Source organism: Populus nigra, chromosome 7 (genome assembly GCF_951802175.1).
Source record: "Populus nigra chromosome 7, ddPopNigr1.1, whole genome shotgun sequence".
In the NCBI taxonomy this organism is placed as follows: Eukaryota; Viridiplantae; Streptophyta; class Magnoliopsida; order Malpighiales; family Salicaceae; genus Populus; species Populus nigra.
This window is the reverse complement of record NC_084858.1, coordinates 1435527-1461411: the sequence shown is the minus strand read 5'-3', so window position 1 is coordinate 1461411 and position 25885 is coordinate 1435527. Positions and strand designations below refer to the sequence as shown.

At 34.3% G+C, this 25885-nt stretch overlaps 3 protein-coding genes across 3 annotated transcripts; 2 read left to right on the top strand and 1 right to left on the bottom strand.

The window, feature by feature from the left end:
• The first annotated feature begins 2687 nt into the window (after positions 1 to 2687).
• LOC133699250 (transmembrane 9 superfamily member 1) lies at positions 2688 to 9150 on the top strand. Its single transcript, XM_062122431.1, has 12 exons — positions 2688 to 3000; positions 3875 to 4070; positions 4182 to 4286; positions 4611 to 4628; positions 4718 to 4815; positions 4902 to 5054; positions 5226 to 5363; positions 5533 to 5699; positions 7034 to 7128; positions 7216 to 7589; positions 8184 to 8457; positions 8784 to 9150. The coding sequence occupies exons 1-12, from the start codon at positions 2911 to 2913 to the stop codon at positions 8849 to 8851; spliced, it is 1776 nt and encodes a 591-aa protein (XP_061978415.1). The 5' UTR covers positions 2688 to 2910; the 3' UTR covers positions 8852 to 9150.
• A 2312-nt stretch (positions 9151 to 11462) lies between these two features.
• Positions 11463 to 12180, top strand: LOC133698142 (ferredoxin-like). Its single transcript, XM_062120976.1, has one exon. It carries the CDS (start codon positions 11552 to 11554, stop codon positions 11993 to 11995), a length of 444 nt encoding a protein of 147 aa, XP_061976960.1. The 5' UTR covers positions 11463 to 11551; the 3' UTR covers positions 11996 to 12180.
• Positions 12181 to 13903: 1723 nt separating this feature from the next.
• Positions 13904 to 23939, bottom strand: LOC133699287 (MLO-like protein 4). The gene is made up of 15 exons (XM_062122492.1): positions 23433 to 23939; positions 23007 to 23064; positions 22409 to 22635; positions 22205 to 22321; positions 21569 to 21629; positions 20445 to 20536; positions 18151 to 18225; positions 17433 to 17518; positions 16628 to 16677; positions 16482 to 16522; positions 16221 to 16391; positions 16093 to 16128; positions 15645 to 15712; positions 14593 to 14653; positions 13904 to 14499 (listed from the first exon to the last, which is right to left on the bottom strand). Exons 1-15 carry the CDS (start codon positions 23565 to 23567, stop codon positions 14059 to 14061), a joined length of 1719 nt encoding a protein of 572 aa, XP_061978476.1. The 5' UTR covers positions 23568 to 23939; the 3' UTR covers positions 13904 to 14058.
• Positions 23940 to 25885: the final 1946 nt, after the last annotated feature.

Below are 25885 nucleotides of genomic sequence, written 5' to 3'. Positions count from 1 at the left end.
ATGACTGATTGATTTTGCTAGTGTGAGTGACATATTCTTGGAGAAAAACATCTTAGTTTTACCAACACTCACCTTTTATCCCAAAACATCACATAACAAATTCAAATAGTGCACTACTTATTTCAGATGGATCTCACTAGCTTTAACAAAGAGAAATATATCATCCGCAAAACATGGATGAGATACGTAAAGTCCTTTCCTGCCAACATTAAAAAGAATCCATGAACCTGTCTCAACCACCTTAAAAATAAGCTAGGATAACATTTCTAGACACAAAACAAAAATATTAGGGAGAGGATCACCTTGTCAAATACCACTCATAAGTGTGAAACTAAACAAAAGGCTACCATTCAAAAGAACAATGGGTGGTAGTCTTAATATAATGCATAACAAGTTCTATAAACCGATGATGGAAACTTGCATCCACTAATGTGTCTCTAATGAAATCTCACCCTAATTGATCATTAGCCTAAGACAAAGTTGCTTTGATATTTAGTGACTAACTCTGTCATAAAGATTCTAAGGTGATTCACTAAGAGCTTGGTTACAATCTTAAAATTAACATCACATGGACCAATAGACAAAACTGGTGAAAAAACTTTGGTTTAAGAATCTTCAGGATGAAAAAAATCTCTTGTATTAAAACCAAATAAGAATAACTGATTTTGGCCACTTTAGTTTTATGTGGCTAAGGACTTAAGGTTTATGAATAGAGTCCTTTTTACAACCTATTTATTGTTTTGGCCTTTTTTATGATATAATTTCCTACCAAAATTGCCTTAATAGAAATATCATTATTTTTATTTCCTGCCCCCTAAAGTCGGCCCAACACCAACAATCTTGTTATTTTTCACCCTAATTACTTCAATTTTCATGTTCAAACCCTGTAACACATTGAGCCAATAACCCTCCAGTAAATTAGTTTTTTTAATCTTTTTCTTAGGCTTAACTGTTGTAGTATCTATACGAGATCTCTAACCAGAATCAAATGGCTTCCTTAACTCAATGATCACAATTTTGTTGTTTAATTTTTTTCCTTGTATTCTTCGCAATCATTCACTATCTATAAGTTCCTGCCACCTCTAGTCTAATCACCATGTTAATTGTTTGCAACATATTGTTATTACTCATACCATTTACTTCAGATACACTTTAGCATGGTGCTGTATATAAAGGCATGATTCCTTCTTGTGATTATACTAACCATTATTAAAACACATTAGATGAAGGTCTTCATTTACTACATGACTAAACCCCATTCTCAATTTGAACTTCAACAATAAAGGCTTCATAAGGTCCATTTCCACATAGATTCTAGCATGATTTCCATGAGAAACGAAAGACCTATTCAATATGTCTCTAATTTTCCATAAGATCTTATTATTGTAATATTCCAGACAACCTTACCCATACAACGACCTTTTTCAATTGTTGCTTTATAATGATTAAAATTTGGATGTTATTGCCTCACTATGAGATACTAATCTGCCATCATTTATAAACCTAAAAAAAATGTAATCACAGTCCTTAGGATTGGAGAGCCTAACAAGGAAGAATTGTTTCCCAAATCCACCAACCCTAGATCACCCTTAATCTTCCATAAAATATGGACCATTTTCATTAACTATGTATAACCGACCTTCTTCCTATAATCTTGATAATTATGGTTTGACATCAAGGTCCCCTTATTCTTCTTTTATCTTTAACGAACAATTTAATAAGTGCACATTCATCCTCACCAAAATCCTTTCATCATCCTTCGAAATATAATCTTCTCCTGACAATCTTCAACCATCTTTTTATTCAAATACAAAGTCATCATAAGAGGATCCTTGTAACTGAAACCCTATTGGTTACTTTTGACTTCTTCAACAAATTTGAACTTATTTCCTCCACTACAAGTTGTTTTCTTGAATCCAATTTAACTTTTTTATTCGAACGTGATAACAATTCAACTTTCTCGGATGAGATCTCCATAGAGTCTATATGGGTCATCATTCTTGCTACTAGAAAAAAAAAGTTTAGACTATAGTTGATTAGGTTAAATCATAAGTTAGTGGATCAACCTAATGTTTTTTTACGCGTTTTAATCAAAGTTATCAAATTGAATTAGACTCACGACTTGATTTAAGACCTGAGTCACTAATTGAGGTAGGTTAATTTGAGTCAATTCAAAACAATATTATTTCAAGGATTTTTTAAAAAATCTAAACAAGTTATTTTGATTTTTTTAAAAAAATTAAATCAAGACAATTAGGTTGTAAGTTCATTTATAATGTTTAGGTTTTACTGAGTCAACTCTCCTCCAATATAAGTTTAATTTGAAACTTAGAGCATGTTAAATTCTATATTAACAGGTCATCAAATTGACATGTGTAAGTTTAGTCACATTAAATTTTAGGAATGTTTGGAATAGTGATAGCAGACTAGCAGTTGTTTTTCAAAATGTTTTTTACTTGAAATTATATTAAAATAATATATATTTTTAATTTTTTTATATTAATATATTAAAATAATATAAAAAAATCAAAAAATTATTTCAATTTTTTTTTAAAACCCCAATTAAAATGATATCCCTAACAAAATCTTAATAAAAAACAAATCAAAATAAAATCTGAGTCCGTAATTAATCACGGCTGATCATTACCCATCAGCCGGTCAACTTTTATAACTATTAAAAAAAAAAAACCCTTAACAATTAAGAACTCGCAAATCTGAGAACCCTCCTTGCATTACAATACAACACTGTCTCTCACTGTCTCTCTTTCTATAACGGGAAAAATCAGAGCAACCCGAGAGAATTCATCCGTCCTTGAGAAAAAGATTTTTGAAATAAAAAGAGAGAGAGATTTGGTTTGATTTGATTGACCGAATCTTGACCGTCAGATCCTTCCGTCACCGGCGATCGCCATGTCCTCCGCCATTCGATCTCTTCCTCTCATCGCCTTCATTTCCCTCCTCCTCCTCTCTCTCGCTCTCGCCTTCGACGCAGATCACAGGGTAACTGAAATTTTGATATCTCAAACCCTATTTGTTTAGTTCTGACTCAGGTGCACTCACCAATAGTGACTCGCTCTTTAGGTTTTATGTATTAAGTTCACGAATTTGAGTCAGATCTGCAAGGTTTTGCATCGTTTTCTTGTATAAAATTAATGAATTATTGGAAAGTTGGATCTGATTATGACTGATCTTTTTGGATTACATTATAGGGAATTCGTTGGCTTAATTCTCATTAGGGAACACTCTTTTTATTAAAAAAAAAAAAACCTCTTGACCGAGTCTCAATTTTGCAAATGACAGCTTATACATTGCGTTGTGAAAGGTGTTTTGTTTGTTGGTTGGCAAGATTTGATGCGGAAATTCACTTTGCTGGTTCAATGCACCTTGTTTAATGGATAGGATGAACTTAATCAGGAGCAATTGAAGTTGAATTTTCTCAAGGAAAGATTTTGGGAATGACTGTTAGCTGTAGTATTTCGTCTTTTTCTTGTCGTTCAGAGGACGTGTGACTTAGTGTGATGATATTTACATCTTGTAGTTGCTTTAAATTTGATTTTTTTATATACATATGTTTGTGAGGAATGGGAAAATTTGACTATGGCGTGATTTTCGATGACGAGAGCAGACTAGGAAGAGTGACCAACTATCTAGAGTGGGAGACAGATTCCATTTTTGAGAGTAAAGTGATGTTTCTTGTCTTGATATCTTAACAGTAAGATGTGCTTCCTGTCTTTGTATGAGCTAACTGGCTTGAATCTTCTTATGATTGTCCTGATGGTTTTATTTAAATGAAATGTGCTCTTCAACCAATCTCTTGCTATGCTTTTAATTTATTCTCCAATGACAAGTTTTTTTTTTTAAATTACATCTGCAGTATGGACAAGAAGAAGCAGTTAAGCTTTGGGTAAACAAAGTGGGTCCTTATAACAATCCACAAGAGACATACAACTATTACAGCCTTCCATTTTGCCATCCATCTGGCAATGATGGGACACACAAATGGGGTGGCCTTGGCGAGGTCCTTGGTGGAAATGAGCTTATTGATAGCCAGATTGACTTAAAGTTTGCGAGTACGTAAATTCTTTTCTTGTGCATTAACTTTTCTGGTGGAATCTGACCATATGTTTGTTGTTGCATTTAATTTGACGTCCTTTTCTTTTTTTTATTTTTTTTTTTAACAGAGAATGTGGACAAAGCTGTTATTTGTCAGCTTGAACTTGATGAAGCAAAAGTCAAACAATTCAAGGATGCAATTGAGAACAGTTATTGGTTCGAATTCTTCATTGGTATGTTTTGAGCTGTATTCTTCAGATGTGTTGTTTGTGTGGATGAAAGTGTTGTGGTGCATATGTTTATTAGATATCAGTTTGTTAAGGCTTCTGTTTATTTAATGGTCAAGATTCCTCTACTCTGTTTGTGCTTCCTTCCCTCTGTTTCCCTATATCAAGCAGCATGAGTGTGTGCATGTGGGTTTTTTTTTGGAGGTTTACATGATCTTTTAAATTATATCTTGGAACTAAGTTTCCTTTGTATACTGGGATGCTCATTGTTTACTTTTCTGTCCTTTTGTCTCTGGTTTGTGATCTTTGGGATTCTGATTGCAAGTTCAGATGATCTGCCATTATGGGGTATGTATTCACTGAACTTACATTGTTTTACTTTTCTCTCAATTTGATTGGATAATTTATTCTTGAATATATCCTTATTTATATTTTAGGTTTTGTGGGTGAATTGCGTCCTGATAAGAACAGTGATAATGGAAAGCATCTCCTTTTCACGCATAAGAGCATCACTATCAAATATAATAAAGATCAGGTTTGTGGTTCCTGAACATATGACTTTCTATTAATGGCATTGCTTTTTTTTTTTCTCATCAATGCTAAAAGCATCCTCGCTTGCAGATTATTCATGTCAATCTCACACAAGAGAATCCAAAGCCCCTTGAAGCTGGGACAGTGTTGGAGATGACATATTCTGTCAAATGGTCTTTGACTAATGTCAGTTTTGCACGTCGCTTTGATGTTTACTTGGACTACCCCTTCTTTGAGCATCAGGTAACATTGGTTTAGTATTGTGCTTCTCATTGTTTGCTATCTTGATTTACATTGTTTCATTAGTTCTACAAAAACTTTTGATTGTGGGTTGGATTATTGGCTGTTTAATTGTGTAATTTGTCTATTTGTTTAATTTTACTTATTTAGTTATAAATGCATTTGAAAGTGCAGATCCATTGGTTTTCCATCTTCAATTCATTCATGATGGTTATCTTTCTCACCGGTTTAGTGTCAATGATTTTGATGCGGACACTTAGAAATGACTATGCAAAATATGCTCGGGATGATGATGATCTGGTGGAGTCTTTGGTATACTTCTCCCGATTCTTGTTATTGTTTAAATAATGGGTTTATTGTGAATAATTTTTTATCTTTGGTGTTTTTATAGAGAATTCTTGTAGATTCTGACTGGTCAGATTACTCTCTTTTTTATTTATCAATATATTGTTAATTGTGCTAATTATACTGACATTCTCAGGAAAGAGATGTTAGTGAGGAGACTGGTTGGAAACTTGTTCATGGGGATGTTTTCCGGCCACCTCGCAGTTTGGTTGTTCTCTCAGCTGTCGTTGGAACAGGTGCTCAGCTAGCGACGCTTGTGCTTCTTGTCATCTTGATGGCAATTGTTGGAACGTTGTATGTTGGGTATGTTGAGATATTACCCCATGTTATACAATTTATTATATTTATATGTTTTATAATTTATCATCAGCAGGTAAACTTAATATTTGACCTAACAATCCATTGCAGCTATCATTTTTCTGTATTATAGCTTTGGTGCATATTGGCGATTGCAATTTCCTTGAAGATTGTTATCTTGAACTTCTTTTCTTGTTATGCTCTGCACTATCTTCTTTAAAATGGTCTCCATTTAAGATTAGTACTTAAGTCATCCTGCAAGCTACATGTTAAATGATTGTCAAATATGTGTTGACATCAAACAGTGCCTTTATTTATTCCATATATGGAATCAAAGTGCCCTAGGTACATCTACTTAGGACATCTACAGTGGCCAATCTTGACTTGCTTGTTAAATCATCTTTTTTCTGTTTTATTGAACAAGCCACTGAACCATAACAAACATAAATCTGCAAGGGGCGTGCATCTCTTTGCAGGTAACATTTACCCAACCGATCCTCAACAGTTAGCATACCTGTACCCCTCATTTCTACTTTACTCAACCACCACCTGCTTGTCATCCCGAAACTACGATGTTCTTGACTAAGGTTTATCAACAGGGAGATCTGAGGGGAGGGTTATTGTGGAGATGGAGGATGCCTTTGACTCTGTTCTTTTCAATGATCGCTTGCAAAATAGTGGTGCCTAAAGTTGTAAAAGATGGATCCATGGTCATAACTGATATTTCTGCCACCTCTGATGTTGACATCGCCTTCAGACATCAGGGCGCTAGTGGGTTAGGAAATATGGATTTGGTGCAGTTGGTGCTGTGAGAATGGTGCTCTTCAATTGGGATAAAATAAATTAATGACTGGATTTACATTTGAGATTTTTCTGGCAAGGATTTTGGATGAGTCACAACTTTGGATTCTTGGAATACCTTGGTTGCATGCTTGGATTAGGTTCAGTATATATTTACAGATAGACATAGAATGATATTCATTTGGTTAATGTCATTTCAGGCTATATGCTTGCTGTGTTGGGGATTTTGTCATTTAACAATAAATTTAGTTTTACTGTGCGTCCTCATCTTTCATTGTGGTATATCTGTTGCTGAAATTGAGAGGCGTGGAGATCTCATCTTTTTGAGCCTTTCAAATTTAACTTCATTCTTCTATGATAATGAATCATGTATATTGGGTTTGTTATGAATGCTTGCGTCTTTGAATCATTGTATCACATACTGATGGTTGTGTTGAATCCGTTTGGATTTGCTTGGCTGCTGAAAATGCTGTAATCTTTGTTTATCCCTTTCAGTCATTGCTTGTGAGGTAATGTTTGGTGCTATTTATGTGTTGCAGGAGAGGAGCAATTGTCACGACTTTCATAGTATGTTATGCTCTCACATCATTTATTGCTGGTTATGTGAGCGGGGGGATGTATTCTCGCCATGGAGGTATGCATCTTTGTCCATTAGTCAGCTGATTTTCTGTTCTCTTTGTCGTCCTTTATCATTTGCTTATGGCTCTATTTTGGCTGCCAGGTAAAAGTTGGATCAAGTCGATGATTCTCACTGCCTGTCTATTTCCATTTATGTGCTTTGGCATTGGGTTCATCCTGAACACAATTGCTATATTCTATGGATCTTTAGCTGCAATTCCCTTTGGCACCATGGTGGTTGTTTTTGTAATATGGGCTTTCATCTCCTTCCCTCTGGCCCTTCTTGGCACTGTTGTTGGAAGAAATTGGAGTGGTGCTCCAAACAATCCATGTCGTGTGAAAACCATTCCCCGTCCAATTCCTGAGAAGAAATGGTACCTCACACCATCTGTGGTCTCAATGATGGGAGGACTTTTGCCCTTTGGCAGCATATTCATTGAGATGTACTTTGTCTTCACATCCTTCTGGAATTACAAGGTGAACATATCTGTTTTATTTTTTATTGGAACAAGTAAAATTATATTAATCTCGTGTATAATGATTGTTTCTTGATACCCTTGATTTTCACTTGTTTTTGTGTGGAGCAAATATCGTGTATAAGTTTAAGGCTTAAAACTTTCATCTAATGTGTATGACGGTAGTTTGTTACGTTGCCAGACTTCAAGGGAATTTAATTTTCTATAAAACCTTGCTTAATAACCTATTTGGAGTTCTATTTAACAAGTGCATGGACATGCTTATCTATGTCTGGCCAAATCTTTTAAAGCAAATGAAGAACTTCAACATTATTTTTTTCCTGCTCGGAAAAAGCATGTTGCAAATATAATAAATACTAACCATTCTGTGTTCAAATCCAATTTAAACTTGAGTGACTGTTTTCTTGGGTACCCTATCTTAGTTTTTATTTTATTGAGTGGCATGCCTGTTCAGATATGTTTTATGTGCATTAAAATGTTTCTGATCGCTCATAAGTCTTTTGTTTATGAGAACTGGAAAACAAGTGCATAATACAGATTAAGCAATGTATCTGCTTGACGCTGTACTAACCTTGCTGCTGTTACTGGTTGACAGGTGTACTATGTATACGGCTTTATGCTGCTTGTTTTCCTGATTCTCATTATTGTAACAGTTTGTGTAACAATAGTGGGGACATATTTCTTGCTTAATGCTGAGAACTATCACTGGCAGTGGACTTCATTCTTCTCTGCTGCCTCAACAGCTGTTTATGTGTACTTGTACTCAATATATTACTACTCCGTGAAGACTAAGATGTCAGGCTTCTTCCAGACCAGCTTCTATTTTGGATACACTTTGATGTTCTGTCTTGGATTAGGAATTCTCTGTGGTGAGTTTGATATTTTTGTTGTTTATAATGCATAATACTGCAGTCACTGTTGCATTAGTGCTGACTTATTCTAATGTCTATTCTCACTAAAATTTCCCCTCTTGTTTCTGATGGGAAACAGATTATTTTTGTTAGTTTGTCCTGTAGTAATTTGTGACGAGCCCCACCGAGACAATAAGTTGCTAGTAGAGAGCAAATACTAGCAATTTGGGTAGTGATTGATGCAATTTGGGACTTAAGTGACCAGGGAGCAAGGATGCCCTAATCATGCCCTTTTGTTCTTCTCTCTTAATGATTGATATGCTTTTTTTTATTTGCATGTGCAGGAGCTGTTGGTTATCTAGGCTCCAATTTGTTTGTGAGGAGGATCTATAAGAACATTAAATGCGACTAGGACTTCACCGACAAAATTTAGACCTGATTGTGCTTCATCAGAGCATGTTCTTATTGTTGAGACAATAATTTCTTAGATGAAGCCTCCGTTCATGTATGGGGGACTTAACAACGCAACAGATGATGGAACAGGGTTTTGGGATGGGGTATAAATTTATTCTTTCTCTGGACAAAGGGAAGCCCTGAGATATTTTTTGGTTTTCTTCCCCTGCTGTAAGTGATAGTCGTAATTTAGAATTGAGAGATTGTTTTGTAATCTGTGAAGCTAGAAAAATATATCAAACGCCTGTCATTTTGCTATACGTTTTGCTATGGAACAAGGTGGACAACACAAAGGACGGGTGCCTATTATCCTTTTTTTTTTTGTTGAACTTGTTCTTACTATTCACTGATCTTGGGAAGAATGTTCATGTTTGGGTTCAGGAATGCATCTTGCTCTGCTGCAAAACTCTGCTGTTTTCTGCTGTTTCTGCCAGTAATTTGACATTGAACATTCGTGTAACTTCGTGTTCGACTTGTTCATGAGAAACAAAATCTTGACTAGGCCGGTTTTCTTGATTCCTAAGCCATACATTTTTTAAAGCAGTATCTGCACTTTCAGATTCACCTTGTGTTTTGTTATTATCTCTACTTGCCTTGAACTCTGCTAAATCCCGGGGCATTAAGAGCCAGGCGAGTGCAATTTTGTCTGGCCCTGGACAACATGTGGTGTGCTTTAGTCCCGTAGGCCATGAATTTTGTGATCTATGGAACATTAGGGTTTGGAAAAGTCCAAGATGATTAGACCAATGGTGTTCACATCCATTTATGTGGTGTTCGTAGCATGATGCGTGGCTGGGCTGAAGTTCCCTGTCTGTAGTACAGCGACGGGAAAAAAAGAACGACGAGTTGCTTAAGGATTCAAAATATTCCAGCCATTCATTTCAAAGGGACGGTACAGTGCATTTCTTTATTGGTTTTCTAAGTTGTATTTTTAAATCAATATTTAGAAAATTTACCAGCTATTTGACCGCTCCCCACATGAAAAGGTTTTTTTTTTTTTTCCAAGCAGAAAATCTGAACTTGCTGGCCTTTTCTTTTTTAACATAAAAAAGTCTTAAACATAAATTGAAAAGCATATATTTAATTAAATAAATTAAAAATCATCTAATTTAATAAATGAATTTTTTTAACAATAACTAAAGATAATATTAGAAAAATATAAAAATAAATATAAATCAAGATATTTGATTTTATAATATATGTCATTTAACTGGTTGTGTTTAATTATTTTATTTATTAAAATTAATTTTTTTTTATCTAATTAACTGATTATAGAGTAGACACATATAAAATCAATTAAAAAAATTTAAAAAATATATTATATAAGATTGTACATATTAAAAATAAATATTGTTATTATATGTGAAAACCAATTAAAAACCAAACATTATTGTTTTTAAACAATATTTAACCAAAGAATAAATTGAAAACTTGAGAGATATTAATGGATGTAAAAATATAATATTGAAATAGAAAAATAACATGGTTGATTGGAGCCAATGCTTTATTTGATAACACAACAATAAAAGCAATACGTAGAAAAGTGATTTAGTAAAATTAAAGAGAAAGAGAAAACATAAGGTTGCACATAAAAAAATTTTCTAAGATCATTTTTTTAAAAAAATATATTCATAAACTAAATAAAAATTATATTATATTTTATTAGAAAACATCTTAAAAATCTGTAAAAATTACAAAAAAAAAAAAAGTTCAAGCACACAAGCTTAGCATAAATGACCCGTGTATCAGGGACTACAAAAAAACTAAATAAACATTTTAAAATTTTATAGATAAAATGTATTAATTTAAATATAAAGCAAAAAAATATTTTCAAAAAACACATTAAAAATTAACAATTAAAAAAACATAATAAAAAAAAAAGAGAACAAAAGAGCTCAAGCACACAAGCCACGCTCACCAAGAGGTGAAAAAAAAATTAACAACTAAAATAAAATTAATTTTTTTGAAAAATCAAGGAACCAAGATTTTATGATTTGAAAAGTATGAAGATACTTTTCATGTTATTTCTGAAACTACCATATATTTTTTCTGTTTTCTAACTTTAGTCTCTTTCTTTCAATTTTCAGTCCCTTTCTTTTAATCTTGTCTTTACATAATAAATTTAAAATAATTAATCTTCAATTTGGCCGTAAAAGTTCGAAGAAAAAAAACTAAATTTGGCACGCACAATTTTAGCTATAATGTTTCTCCCAAACGACTTAGAGTTTGTTATAATTAATAATTATTATTATAATATATTTTCTTTTAGAGGAGTTGGTATTTATTTGCGATCAATCCGATTAAAAAATATATTTTAACATCAAATAAAAAAAAATGATAGCAAAACAAGTCAAAAGATGCCAAAAACTGTCATGGGATTGTGCCAGCCACAGTATTGGTGAAGAATGGTGAACCTGTGTGTGTGTGTGTGTGTGTGTGTGTGTGTGTGTGTGTGTGTGTGTGTGTGTGTGTGGTGATAATAGAAAGATAACGCCAGCCACCAAAGGTTGCCATTTGGCAGATAGGATTGTATGCCACTTGACTTCTCCTTTTCTTAACCACACCATTTCCACAAACCTACCATTTATCATTCTAACACTAGCAGTGCCTCAGTGCAGCCTCCCACACTCAGAGAGAGAGAGAGAGAGAGAGAGAGAGAATGGCCACCACAGCAGCCCTCTCCAGCGCCATGGTCAGCACATCGTTTACTCGCCGGGTGCCAGTGACAAGCCTACGGGCACTTCCCAACGTGGGGGAGGCTCTTCTTGGCTTGAAAGCCAGTCGGGGAGGACGTGTTAAAGCAATGGCAGCACACACGGTGAAGCTCATCACTCCTGATGGTGAGAAGGAGTTTAAATGCCCCGATGACATCTACATCCTTGACCATGCTGAGGAGGCTGAAGAGATTGACCTCCCCTACTCATGCAGGGCTGGCTCATGCTCTTCATGTCTTGGCAAGATTGTGAAGGGGACTGTGGATCAGTCTGATGCTAGCTTCCTCGATGATGACCAGATAGAGGAAGGCTGGGTTCTCACCTGTGTTGCTTATCCTACGTCTGATGTTGTCATCGAGACACACAAAGAGGAAGAGTTTAGCGGTTAAATAAGATCTCTTTCTGTTTGTGTCGTCGGTGGTGTTCCGGCAGGGGGGGGGGATTTTATGATTGTTTTCTCTACTGTTACTGAGCATGTAATTTAATTTGTCCCAAGTTTTTCTTCTTTCATTTGTAGTCTCAAATGAAACTGCGTTTACTTAATAAATCTTAGTGTATGGGATTGTTTCCTCAACCGCCATGGATCTCTCTCTCCCTCTCTCTCTCACACACACACAGACGTGTACTTTTGCAAGTGTTTCTGTAAAAATGGATTTGTTTTGGATGCTTAATCTGAAACATTTTTAGCTTAAAAACACAGTATCGAACACAGCCTTAGTGGCCTTCACTCGCAACCAGGTGCCTTTTAGCTTAGTTGGGCTAAGATCTTCTCTATGCCACAGATAAAAGTAAGAGAAGGCAAGAGCCCTGTACCGAGAGAATTACAGTTGCAACTACAACACAACTGTAAATTAAGAGAATAAGTCTTTTCCTGCTCAATGAATAATGCTTTTTTTTTCTTTCCTTCATGTTTTTGTGTGTGAGAAGTGTGGAGGAAGATTAAATATCGATTTTATAAAATTAAATTTAAGATTATAGTTAAAAAATTGAAAGATTAGATGTAAAAATAGATAAAAAAAGAGAGTCAATTACTCAAAAGGCATGGAAATTCTCAATCTAGTCTTTGAGGTTTCAATTTACACATATTTGGTCCTAAAATTTTAAGAGTTTATGTTTTGATCCTAAGAATTTTTTTTTTTTTTCAGTCCATAAGTATCCGTGAGGTGAGAGATAAAATTATCAAAAAAATAAAAGGAGATAGAAGGAGATTGGTCAGGCAAAATTTGACTAGAAAAAAACTAATCTTTGTGTTAATAGATTCATCTCATATATAAAAGTTCCGTTGAGATGTTTTGGAGTTTTTTTTATTTATTTAGTTTTAAAAATTAGATTGAGGTTTAAGAAGATTTTTTTTATTCAATATAATGAGTTTTTAGACTGATTGAAAGGTATTTTAAATTAAAAATGAGTTTAATAAGGTCTTTGGGATATTTTTAAGATGTTTATAAGTAAAAATAAATTAAAAAAAGTAGATTTCAAGGGTAAAAAAAATCTTGAAACTTGATTTTGGGCAAAAATGATAAGAATTTAAACTAGGAAACAACACATTATTCATTTTTTTATTTTTTATATAAAAAATTAGGGTGAATAGTATATTTTACACTCCTTAAAGAAAGAAAAAAGAAAGAAAGAAAGCAAGTCAAGCAAGCGGATGCCTGTACTTTTTTATTTTAGAAAAGGCATGTTGGCCATCCTCCTATGCCTAGGCATCGTTTTTTATTATTATTATTTATAGATTACCCATCAATTTTTTTAATTTATTTTTTAAAAAAGTTTTGAATAAAATTTACTATAAATAAAATAATTAAAATAATATTTAAATTATTATCCTATTTAACATAGTTTTCAAATAAATCTATAGTTTTTAATAGTAATATTAATAATTACTTAGTGAATTGTTAATTATATATGAACCTAGTATAAAAAAGAAATTTAAAAACAATATGCTCATGGATATTTAATAAAAATAAAATAACTATTTTTTTTATTTTTATTATAGATTATGTACATAATGTTTTCAAATTAACTATTTTTTTCTCATGAATGTTTATATTTTATGAATGAAATTTGCTTTAGAATCTATAGGTTTTTATTAAAAAACAATATTTTTTATAAAGAAAAACATGTTTTTATCAAAATAAAGAAAGGAAGTTTTAATTAAAGTGATACAAAATAAAAACAAATGCATGAACATTTATTTTGATTACCTTTAATTTTTATTTAAAGAACAATACTACTACTAATAAAAAAATATGTTTTCGTGCAAAAAAAAAAAAAAAAAAAACACACTCAAAAAATTGCTCCTCGCGTGGGAGAAAAAAACCATTTAGTGACTACATAAAAACTCCTCAATGTTTTGGCAGTACAAGGAAACGTTTGTCAGGCTCATAGACGAGTAGTAACATCATTTTGGACGATGAAGCTTCCATGAACAAAGCTGTCTAAAAAATAATCAAGTCCTTTGAAATAATTCTATAAGAGTCTCTGCTCTTGATCCCTCTTCATCGCCCAAATCATCATCCTCTTCATCGATAATCGGTGGAGGCTGCAATGTAGTATCATTCAAGTACTCTTCTATCCGCAGTGAAAGTTGGTGATGATCCTGGTGTGGATTTGAGGTCTCAGCATCTTCTTCTGCCTCTTCTTGTTCATGAGGTGGGGCTACAGTTACCTCATTCAAAGAACCTAGGGAAGAGGACCGCGATAGAGTCCCGGATGCCACTGTGATTTCATCCTGCTCATCGATCGTTGTATCTAGTGAACATACTGATCTTGTAGCAACTGAGAGTGCTGCCGAGTCACGTTTAGACCTCTCCTTCACCCTCTTGCACCAGCTGTGCAGAGAATCTCTAACACTCTCAGCAACCAATGCCTTCCTAAACCGTGATCCCATCTGAATGGTGAAAAAGGTTCAATGAACCCTCTTCTGAATGGAATGTGAAAAGATTTCTTGGCATATCTAACATTGAAAAGAAATTGCACAAACCTGTGTAATAATGACATTCAAGGGCACTGTGCTGTAGCTACACCAGAACTGAACTAGAACCCTGCATTTACAAATATAAGATGGTCACTGAAATCCAAAGATTAATAATTGCCAACAGTAGAAATTCTTGAAAGCAATTGGACAATGCCAGCAACCTGTTCTTACTACTAACACACTCAAAATCAAAATTACAAAACTTTTTTTTTGTTGTTGGATTTTCAGAAAAACAAAAGTGCTAATTATTCAGGTTAGGTGCACATGAACATTGGTTGGATGCTTGTGGCATCACCATGTACAGAAAACAAAAGTTATGACATGAGAGTTAAAAAGAAAAAAAGAAAGACATCAAATGAGAAACTTTAATATCAGCCTGTGATTGCTCACCCCCCTGTGAGAGGGAAAAGGTACATCATGGAACTGTTCTCTCTTCAAAAGATTCTCTCTTGCCTGCAGCTCAGAGTCAATAGAAACTGCAACAAGAAGATTTTCTGAAGCCACTGTGGCCTAAGTTGCCGAATTGCTAGAAGAAGCATGTTAGACAGACAACACTAAGGATTAACTCCATTGCTGTCATAGCTATTGGGTGGAGAGAAACAGGGATTTTCGCTGGCCTTGCATACATGATAACCTCTGGTGTATGGAAGGAAACTTCGATGACAAAAGCCTAAGTTTCTAGATTTTCTAATGTGTAACTGATAAGGGATTTCATCTTATATATGTAACTGATTGGATACAATTTCGCACCAGATAGCATACATTTTTTTCCTGATATTCTTAAGAAAGTTAATATGAGATTATCTTACATGTGCACAGCTGAAAACCGGTTCCTAAGACCAAATTAATATTCTGAATAAACAACTTGAAGAAACAAGGAGATATATTGTTACTGAATCTGTGGTGTCTTTATGTTTGTGGAGGACTAATACAAGGAGATCAAATAACCAGATCATTATATAACTTAGAAAATACAGGAAACTTATGTATTGGCAATACCAGTGGAAGAACTTGAAGAAAATCTGCAAGGTAGGTTCAAAATTAGGAAGGGAACATACCCAGAAGCTAACCGAATGATTATCATGAGATGGTTTTTCATGAAGCACGATCTTTTCTTGAATCCCCACTAAACACAAAGAAATTAGAAAACTCATAATTAAGAATAGATAATATGAGAGTCCATTCTCCTCAAAGAAGAAAAAAAGGACCTATCAGCTTTTGCTTTCCAAAGCCTGAAGCTATTTAATAAATGTACAGTTAGAGACATTTGAGATGTGACAAGAGACAAGCACCGCTAACCCATCTATGTTGTCAACTTATCCACGAGTTCCTTTTCAGAAGTTGCATAAGCTATACCATGTTTCAAGAACCAGTTTCTCTCAAAGCCTTAGCTACAATGCGAACCATCCCGATTCTCATGAACATATAGACGATAATTTTTCTAACCCCTAGACACTAGAAATACTGAAGCCCACAGAAAGAATGAGAAAAGGGGCTCAAACCTACCAAGGACCAGATAAAGGTTGCCATCTCAAAAGCATTCTGCATGCAGGGCAAGAAAACAAATGAGAAGAACTGTATGAAACACAGAGAGATCAATATATCTGACACAGGATATAAATCAATATCATCACCTGAAATATGATAAATTGTATCAACCTCAACGATATGTCCGGTTTACCAAACCAAAAAAGACCATCTCGAGGCTTTACTTGATTCCCAATGGATGGACCTGTTTGTTCCCCTATCTCAAGTGCTAACGTCAAAACAACATGCTGAAGTTTTGTTCCAATCAACATCACAAGCTTTGATATGTGAAACATGTATGTTAGAAAAATACCATGCAGCAACCGTTACTATTTAGATAAAGTGACAGAAAGAATATGTATACTTACAATAGCAGGAATGAAGGAAAGCCAAAAGTAAATATTTAAACCTGGAACATTTAAAGAATTTAACCTTTCAGAAACAAAATGGTAGACTCTAACATATACCAAAGAGATATCCTTTTTACATGCTAGAAAAAGAAACGACAAGTTACCATGGATATTGACGAAGATACAAATTATTGCATATCCCCAAAGTGGCCAGCTACAAAATTTAGGAAAATGATTCAGTTCAACTCATTATACTGCTTCTTCACTTCAGGGAAATTTTACATTTACATCCTTCAATATAACAATGTTCATTTCCTTGAAATATTTGCATTCATTAAGCCTCATCTTCTAACTCCAAAACATGGTAAATTACAGGTATTTAAACTTCAAAGGTTGTAATGGTTACTGTTCTATAATAATTATATCGCAGAATGAGGATTTCATTTCTGGTGTCCATCCGATGTAAAAGTATGTAATCTCATAATTAAGTACATGTTTGCACATGTGCAACTTCAATCATCCAAAATGAAATCTATACTTCACCTTCCTCGATGAAATTAGGAACCAGATCCATTTTGAAGTCTTATCCTGCCACTATCAAGATGATCCAGATGGTAAAATGCATGCATATATCCTTTATTTTGGCCTACTCAAGAAAGATAAAGGTGGTTTTCCCCATAATTTCTCAAAGCCTCCATCCCCATTTTATTAGGCCTGTTTCTTTCTTTTGTATATGAAAATTGACAAGCATCGCCTAGCCCATATGAGTTTTTTTTAAAGATAGAAACTGTTTCTTCTTTTCCACCTGGCTCTTCAGCAGACAAGGCTGAACCATGTCTGACTGGAATATAATCTGTAGGGACACTGCAGGTATGTGATCCAAAATGGAAAATGACTGCAAAGAGCTAGTAGTTTTTTCGATCAGAGGAAATTGGTGGAAGAACTAAAATTATTCAAATGAGTACATACCTGATCCCCAAGATGCCATGAAACTCGTCTTCCATACTGCGGACCATATATTTGTGGAAGTCATAAGAAATTGGCAGTTTGTGCTTCTGCAGAGTTGAAAACATGATAACAACATGCAACATGTCTTCAGCACAAAGTTAATGAAATGAAACCAACAAAAGGAGGATAAGTACATGACCAAAGAGCTAATCAACATAATGATCTGATTCTTTTCATATCCTAAATGAATTAAGATCTACCAGTTAACAATGAAGCATTTTTAAACAAGGCTTTACAAATAGAATAATATTGAACTGCTAGCACGGTAGAGTTTGCATGCACGAAACTAAACTCGATGATTTTCATCTACAAAAAATTATCCTGTTCAACTGTAATCTGCTGAAAATCTTCCATATTCTTCGGATGCAATTCTGGATCTCATACTATTTTTCCATGAAACAAGAATATATCTTATTTTCAAATATTAAATAGCTGGGTGCCAGCAGTCTGTCAAAATAGAATGACAATTAAGTCACTAGTTCCATTTAAAGTGCATGGAGTACACACGCTGAAGATTCCTTCATGAGGATCAGATGTTACAAAGGAGAATTTCAAAGGGAATTCACAAGATCAACTTGAAAATGATAAAAGTTAGAATATGTATGGTGACTATGATGGAAAAAGCCAAATAGAGACAACAGATAATCAAGTAACACATCAAGAAAAATTAGACACGCACAGTGATGAAACCCAATCGTAGTGCCAAGTAATCTGATTTCTTTATAGAGCTCTTAAATTGTCGAAAGAAGCAAAGCTGCACAAGCACACCATTTTCACAAGTAAAACACAGTCAGAATCCCTCCCAGATGAGGCAATAAAGGAGCATAGGGAGAAAAAAAATGAAGGAAAAAATAATATAGCAGGAAAGACAATAAGGAAATACTCAAAGTTCAACCCTGTTCTACAAAAGTCAAAATTGATCGTCATCCAAAGTAGGATGGGTGGAAGATACACTGGTCTTCCTGTGCGCTGTTTCTTTGGAAATGGTATGGCCATTAGACATCATATCTTCAGTAAGTGTTATAATACCGATTCCGACAAAAGTCTCAGAATCATTTGATTGCCAGACAACCAAAATCATCAGACGAATATCTGGAGCATTGTTCTAGTAAGCTTACACAAAAATGTTGAACAGTATTAATTGTGGGTTTGGTGTAGGTAACATTTTCCCACCAGATATTGATTCATAGGACTGCTCAATTGCATAATACAAGTCCTAGATGTGGAGAATGCTTGATTTCATGGGAGGGGAAGTCTTTTGTCAATAAAACTAGCAGTGTATAGAATAGCCAATTGTTTGAGATGTGCTACATTCTGCTGATTATTTTGTGCATTCAGGATGTTAGCACTTGATTGACATTGAGTTGGCTAATTCATGAAACAACAGTTGCAAGGTTGGAGTCGAAAGTGTTTTGTGTAGATTTATTGTACTTTTATGTGCTAGCTCATTGAGATGAAATAGCATAACCATTGAACAAGAAGATAGAATACTCAACCAGTCATCCTTTATGGTTCTGATGCATCAGTTTGGATAAAAAAAATGAGCACCACAAAACTTTGACACTTGTCCTTCTAAGAAATAAGAAACGATATGAGTGGCAATTTGTTTATATCTCAGAGGATTCAGTGAAATCAAACTTTAACACTTGTCCATCTAAATCAGCACAGCAGTTCCTGTGGGGCATATTGGAGCAGGAAACAATCAAGTATAGAGGGAATGAAGTTTTAGTTTACCAATTCAATAAAATGTCTTCAAGAGCTTAAAAACAAATTGCTGCTGATATTTATCATCATGGATAGCGGTGGTTTTTTACCATTTGGCATATTCATTTCACAAACTGTCCTTCAGAATAATCGGAGGGACCAACGCAGTATCATCCAACTTGAACAGCAAGACTTTCTTCAACACAATACTGAAGGTTCTGTTTATCTTTCTTTTATATGACTGGTTGACTTGTTAAACCATGAAGTAAAGACTAGCTCTAAACAATATACTTACGTATACTAGCAAAACTAACAGCAAGTTTAGGTTCTGAACATTAATCCATTCACTTTCTGGATTTTAACAAATTGCTAAATAGAATTCTTGATCCCAATGTAAAATCTTTCAAAATCGTGAATCTGTAAGGGCAAGTTATTAAGCATCTATCCAGATATAAATTCAGCACAGTATGTAAATTCAACTCAATCTATTTTCTGTGACTTGAAGTGTCAATATATAGCAATATCATTTGTGAGAATGATAGTCTGCTTCAACCCACTGATTCATTTTCTCTAATTCTAATCATTCCTAATCACAAATTCTCAGCTTACAAAACTGATAAACTTTCACTTCAAGGACTTTCATTCGTTTTCCAATGGGACATTCTACATAAGGAATACCCTTTGTGTGATGAGTCAGTGCAGATTCCTAATGAGACACTAAGGAAGGATTTTCAAACCTATTGCATCTTCATCATGTCCTGACAAACTGAAACCAAAAACCAGACAAATTCCTGTAGTCAATTTAAAGACTTTCAGAGGAATTGTTGACATCATCGATAGCACAAAGCTGCATAGATTTCTCAGCCTCTTATATTGTCAGGAAGTCAAGAAATGCCACAGCAAGATTGCGGAAACTAAAGGTTTTTCAAACAAAATTCCAACCTACTCAAAGAACCTTAACTTCAAAATAATAGGTTGCCAAGAGTATTGAAAAGGAAAGGAAACCAATGTGTCAACTAAACAATTTTGGTTAGTCCTCCATACATCCTTCAAACACCATTTCCATGCCAGAAATATATATACAACAATGTCCATACTAGAGTGCAAGAATGGATCTCACAACAAATATTATGTTAAATTAGTCCACAGAACATGCTTTGAAGTAAATGATAGATGCCACCAATATATGCACTAGAAATAATTGCCAAAAACAAGGAAAAACATCACAACTTTACAAAGAGTCATACACATAGAAAGCAAGGAAATTACCATCCAAATGAGAACTCGACTCCTGCTCCAAGGATGAGATGTGTGGTGGAAAACAAAGGTGGATTGCCGCCTCATCACCTTGTTTTTCTTTGCTATATAAAATAATAGTGAGAGAAAGATAACACGGTGAGATTTTGGATACCACATAATAACAATTAGATAAATATATTATCAAAGTGAAATTTTTATTAGACAGGGGGGGAAAAGGAACAATGGCATAAAAACAGTATACAAAAAGTAAAGGTTCTGCAGTAAGAAGTCTACACACACTTCCAGCAGCCATTAGCACATAACACAGACCATTTTGTATAATAGGCAGATTCTTGTGCTCACCGCCATATGATTGATATCTTAAAATTGAAAGGAACTTTCATACATAAGACTAACAGAATGTAGCATTCCTACATTAATGTCTATGTTTGGTCCATGATTTCTGCACAATCCAACTCTTGTTATTAAACTCAGTCCTTTTTTTTCAATTCATACAAGAACGTAAGACCATAATGTGCTACTAACTTAACTATAGATGTGCAATAAGCGATTTACAAGACAGCTTGCGAGGCTTTCTTCTTTGCCTCTAAATGCAATCACTGGTACCAGAATGTAGACCAATTTGTCCATCTATTCTGAACTGGAGCTCTCTGAAGGTCGTCACCTCAACTAAATTGGCAAAACTGATTACCATATGTTAATGTTCCTGTGATATAACTAAAGGAGATTACTTGATCCGGTAAAATGTGGATCGATTTCCCTTCGAATGGAAGATTAGTTGTGCATACTGCTGTATCTCATGGTCTCAAACTAGAATCCATTTCCACGATGAATTAGCCTGATGCCAATATCCTTGTGACATAGGTATAGCCATAAAAAGATTAGATTGGGCGGAGTAGAAAGCGGATGATCAATTAAATTTAAATTAGGAATGTGGATGCACATAATGTATCAGATGGCCTCATAACTGAAATCGACTAGTTTTGTATGGTGTCTACTAGAAGAAAACAGGGGAAGCGTGTATCAAATGGCTATCCATCATTAAACAAATGAAAAAGACATGACAGGAGAAGTTTTCATGGTGTGAGATGTCACTAGGAGCCTTCATTAAACTAGTTATCCAATTTGCTTACCTTGTAAATTCCCATCAACCACTAAGTTCGTCTGATTTTCCCATTTCCTCCAACTGTAAATCTAGGAAGACATGCAATAAGAAGAATAATAAGCCCCGGCAGTGTTCAAGAAGGGCCTACAAACTGCATGAAAAGACAACATACAAGCTAAGTCTGCAATCCGTACTAGTTTGATTGTCTGCATGCATGGATTCACCTCCTCTATTCAGTTTCGTTAATTACAGGTTGAATTTTCTCTTGACTGTTGTGATGGTAGGCCTATTACATCCTCTCTAAATAGACGACGAACATACAGAGGTCACTTGTTTTCCTATGTTCACGTAGCCTCTTTGGAAGAAAGAGTCCCAATAAGCCGCTAACATGATACAGTATGATGCTTTAGGGGGAAAACAAACAGCAGATAATTTAAAGTCTAGGTAATTCCAATTCCTAACAATAATATTTCTTGGAAATGACTTCATGATACTTCTTGGAGTTGGAGCAACTTGGATTTTTAATTTCTTAACTAAAGAATAAAACTTGGCAGGCATCAAGTATTGGTGATGTTGAGAATCAAAGTATTTACGATATATAGCATACATTAGAAGCTCCATTTTAAACCTAGAGATAAAATAATCAATAAGGTGATAATAGTACCTTGCTCATAGCCAGACCAACTGTCAAGCAACTGTACAGGACATGAGTGATGCCGAGAACAAATAAGAATCGGTGGAGCTGCTCAAGACCCTCTAGTGAGACGAATGGTTCGCGACCCTGCAATCGAGAAAACTATAACTTACCATGGCTTGTTCCCGATCACCACACCTAATAAAACTCAAAAGACAAGAAAAGCAAATTTACCTCACCACATTGATGAGATATTTGAGTAGTTATTCTTTTGGGTGGAATATGGCTCTCATTCAGGAAAGGGGATGGATTTTCAAACAAGACTTTCTGAGTGATGCCATAATCCTCCTCAGAACAAAGATAGAATTTGCTGCTGAAAAGAGATGAATTCACGCAGATCTCAGATATCCACCGCGCACATTGTGCCAAGAGCAGAGATATAAGCCCAAGCAGCATCAGCTCTAACAGGAAGAAAGGGGACAAGTAGCAAAACAAAAGGCGTATCAAAACCAGAAACCGAAAACCAGCACCTCTTCAGTTCTAGCCATGTTTAATCTTCGAACTCTCAAAACACAGCAATGAACAAGAAGGAGAGCAAGGCAAACACGAAACAAAACCAGCTAGACAGGACACAACCCACCCACATGGATTCGAAAATGCCTCAAAAGCATATACACATAAAATCAATTAAGGATATTAACACATGAACCCTGTGTATAGCATTCTCTCAATCATTGATCAACAAGCATAATCATGCCTTAATTTCTCTTTTCCTTTTCTTTTCTGAACAAACTTGCAGCTGCTATTAATGAAGTAAATAATAAACACACACCTTCCTTAATCTTCTCCAAAGAAACAAACAGAGCCTTCCTCCTTGTTTTCTCCAACCACTGTGTACAAAAGCAAAACATAAAAATCAGACAAACCTTCACAAAATTGGAAAATCCAAAATGAAGATTTCCTCAAACCTTTAATTTCCCACATTTTCTCAGCAACCAAACAGGACATTTAGCAAAATTGTAGTTCTCTTCAACCTTAAGACTCAACTAATCCAAATACTAAGCACTATAGGCCCCAAAAGGACAAGATTACAAAGTTGCTGCTGTGCTGTGACTGCTGTCTTTAAGCACACTAGCTATAGCTATCTTATTTGAACAAACGAAAATCCCCCCCCCCAAAAAAAAAAAAAAGAACCCTTTACATTACTATAAGGAACCATTTAAAAGGCATATAGAGATAGAAGGAGGACATGACTTACCTTTCCAAATCTGTAGATGGAGCGTTGAAAGAGAAAGCAAACAAAAACCAAGACTGTAATAACCGTAGCTACAGAATAAGTGGGAGTCTCAACCAGAGATCTCCCTTGCCTTATCAGCACGTCCTCCTCCCCCATCACGTTATCTAAACAACCCAAGTTAACTTTACTTTCTTTGAAAAACTAAATGACAGCTTCATCAAGTGGAGGGTAGCTAGCAAGAGGAAAGCGGTGATCCAGGAAATGAGGAGCGGTACAGTCTACAGAAATAATGCAGTTGAAAGTGAACTTTTTTTAAGTTTTGTCAAACAGAAAGAAAAGGAAAGGAAAGCCATGATCGACGAACATGCAGATGGAATCATGGAAATCTATGTAATCCGGGAAAATCTATATATATATAAAGAAAGGTTTTATTTAGTACTTAGTTTAATATTGATATATTTTTTTGTCCTGTTAGGACATTTCTCACTTTCTTTGCATGGGAATCGCTGCATGCGACATAATGCAACCTTCCCACATGGAAAAAGTGAGCTCTCTCTCTCTCTCTCTCTCTCTCTCTCTCTCTCTCTCTCTCTCTCTATTTGCCTCTTGAAAGTTGGGAGTTTTGAAGATCTAACAGTCTCTGTTCCTATAGTGGAAGACACATGAGCTCCATTAAACCAAATGCTTGGCATGATGTGCTCCCTTACCCATGGTTGTGATCACCCTCAGGAGGTAACCCGCAAAAGGATTAGGTGAGTTTAATAATTATATGATTATCAAAACTTATTTTTACTTATTATCACTACTATATATATTTATATCTTTTTTCTTGTTAAAAGAAGAAGATTTCAGGCAGAAATTTTCAATTTTGGTATACGGAGATTATCCAATTGTTAACTATCTAATTCATGTGAGAAGGCTGATAATGAATCAAACAATTTTTAATTTGAGGGAGGAGGCTTATAATTTCTCAAAAGTAAGAAACTATATAGGCTTTAAATAAAAAATTGACTACAACCAGGCGGCAGGCATGGTATAGTTTGGCGCACATGACCAACTAAAAGTTTTGTTGACTTTTTTGAGATCATAAGTTACCCATGATCATGATCAAGACTTATTTGAAAAGAGTGATAATTAATAATAATAATAATAATTAAGATTTGATTGGTTCTTATCATCTCCTCTCCTCTCAAGAAATTGACACCACTAGGGTTATTCGTCCTCGACAAAACAATATCACACAAAATTATTTCATTTTTTTAAATATATTTTTCATCTAATTTGGCCACATCAAGTGCTAGAGTCTCACAATTATTTTCATTACAGTATAATCTTTGTCCTAACACGAGGGGTTGCACGAATCATTATTGTTTGCTCACCAAACTTGCACCTGCCCCCGTTCTGTTCATCCTCTCATGTATATTATTTACCATCAATCTCTTTTAAATTCATAAAATTTACTCCATGGAACATAAAAGTCAATATCCTTTTTTCAAGAAATGAGGGTCATATATATATATATAACCAAATCCAATATCTTTTTTATACCGTCCCATTTACTTCCACATGAACTTATATGTTTCGTTTCATTAAACATTTTTATTTTAAATAATAACTCCTATATTCTTCTATTCTTTTTATTACCAGTTATTTATTATCATGTTTTTATTAGATTATTTTTCAAACTTTCTACATGTTTTCTGTATTAGCGGGAAGATGAGTTACCGTATGTATTATTACACATATTTCAATGCTCGATTTGCATCCACAACACTACCAAATTTTACTCCATGGAACTTTTTCCTTTGCAGCATCTATTTAATATTTCATAATATATTTAAACAAACTATTTAAAAGATTTTTTGAATTTGATAAATTTCAGCAGAATCTTTCTTATACAAAACCCTATCCAAAAATTATCCTGTTATATCTTATTTAAAACACCTTCTTATAAATTTTGCATAGATATCTTAGATATATCACCGGTTTATTTATTAGTCCATTAAATTTTTCTTCATTCATAGTCATTTATATCAATTCTAATTTTTCTTTCCATTAGTTAATTATATACTCGATATAATAGAAGCACAGATGAATTTAACATATAAAAGTTTGATTTACATATATTTAAGTAAAGTATTAAAACACCTTTTATATATTGTTAACACAGTCGACTAATATTGATAACACATCCTTAGTTACCATCAACATGGTTAAGTAAATATCAGAACTTTTTTTATGTTTTGTTAGCATGATCAACTAATATCGACAACATATCTTTAGTTAACATCAACACAATTAACTACGTATCAGAACATCTCTTATATTTTATAAACACAATCAATTAATGTTGACAACACTTCCTTAATTACCATTAACATGGTTTAATAAGTATTTTTTTTTTATATTTGTCAACATGGTCGACTAATACTGATAACATATCCCTACTTATCATCAACACAATTAACTAAGTA

Excerpts from the sequence above, each read along its gene's own strand:
- LOC133699287 (XM_062122492.1), bottom strand. The coding sequence starts at position 23,567 with ATGGGGGAGGAGGACGTGCTGATAAGGCAAGGGAGATCTCTGGTTGAG. Across the intron at positions 16,392-16,481 it reads TTTCCTTCATTCCTGCTATT|CTTGTGATGTTGATTGGAAC; the intron begins GTAAGTATACAT and ends CACATATCAAAG. Across the intron at positions 14,654-15,644 it reads ATCATTCGGTTAGCTTCTGG|GGTTCTAGTTCAGTTCTGGT; the intron begins GTATGTTCCCTT and ends TTGTAAATGCAG.
- LOC133699250 (XM_062122431.1), top strand. The coding sequence starts at position 2,911 with ATGTCCTCCGCCATTCGATCTCTTCCTCTCATCGCCTTCATTTCCCTC. Across the intron at positions 5,055-5,225 it reads ACCCCTTCTTTGAGCATCAG|ATCCATTGGTTTTCCATCTT; the intron begins GTAACATTGGTT and ends TTGAAAGTGCAG. Across the intron at positions 7,590-8,183 it reads CATCCTTCTGGAATTACAAG|GTGTACTATGTATACGGCTT; the intron begins GTGAACATATCT and ends ACTGGTTGACAG.
- LOC133698142 (XM_062120976.1), top strand. The coding sequence starts at position 11,552 with ATGGCCACCACAGCAGCCCTCTCCAGCGCCATGGTCAGCACATCGTTT.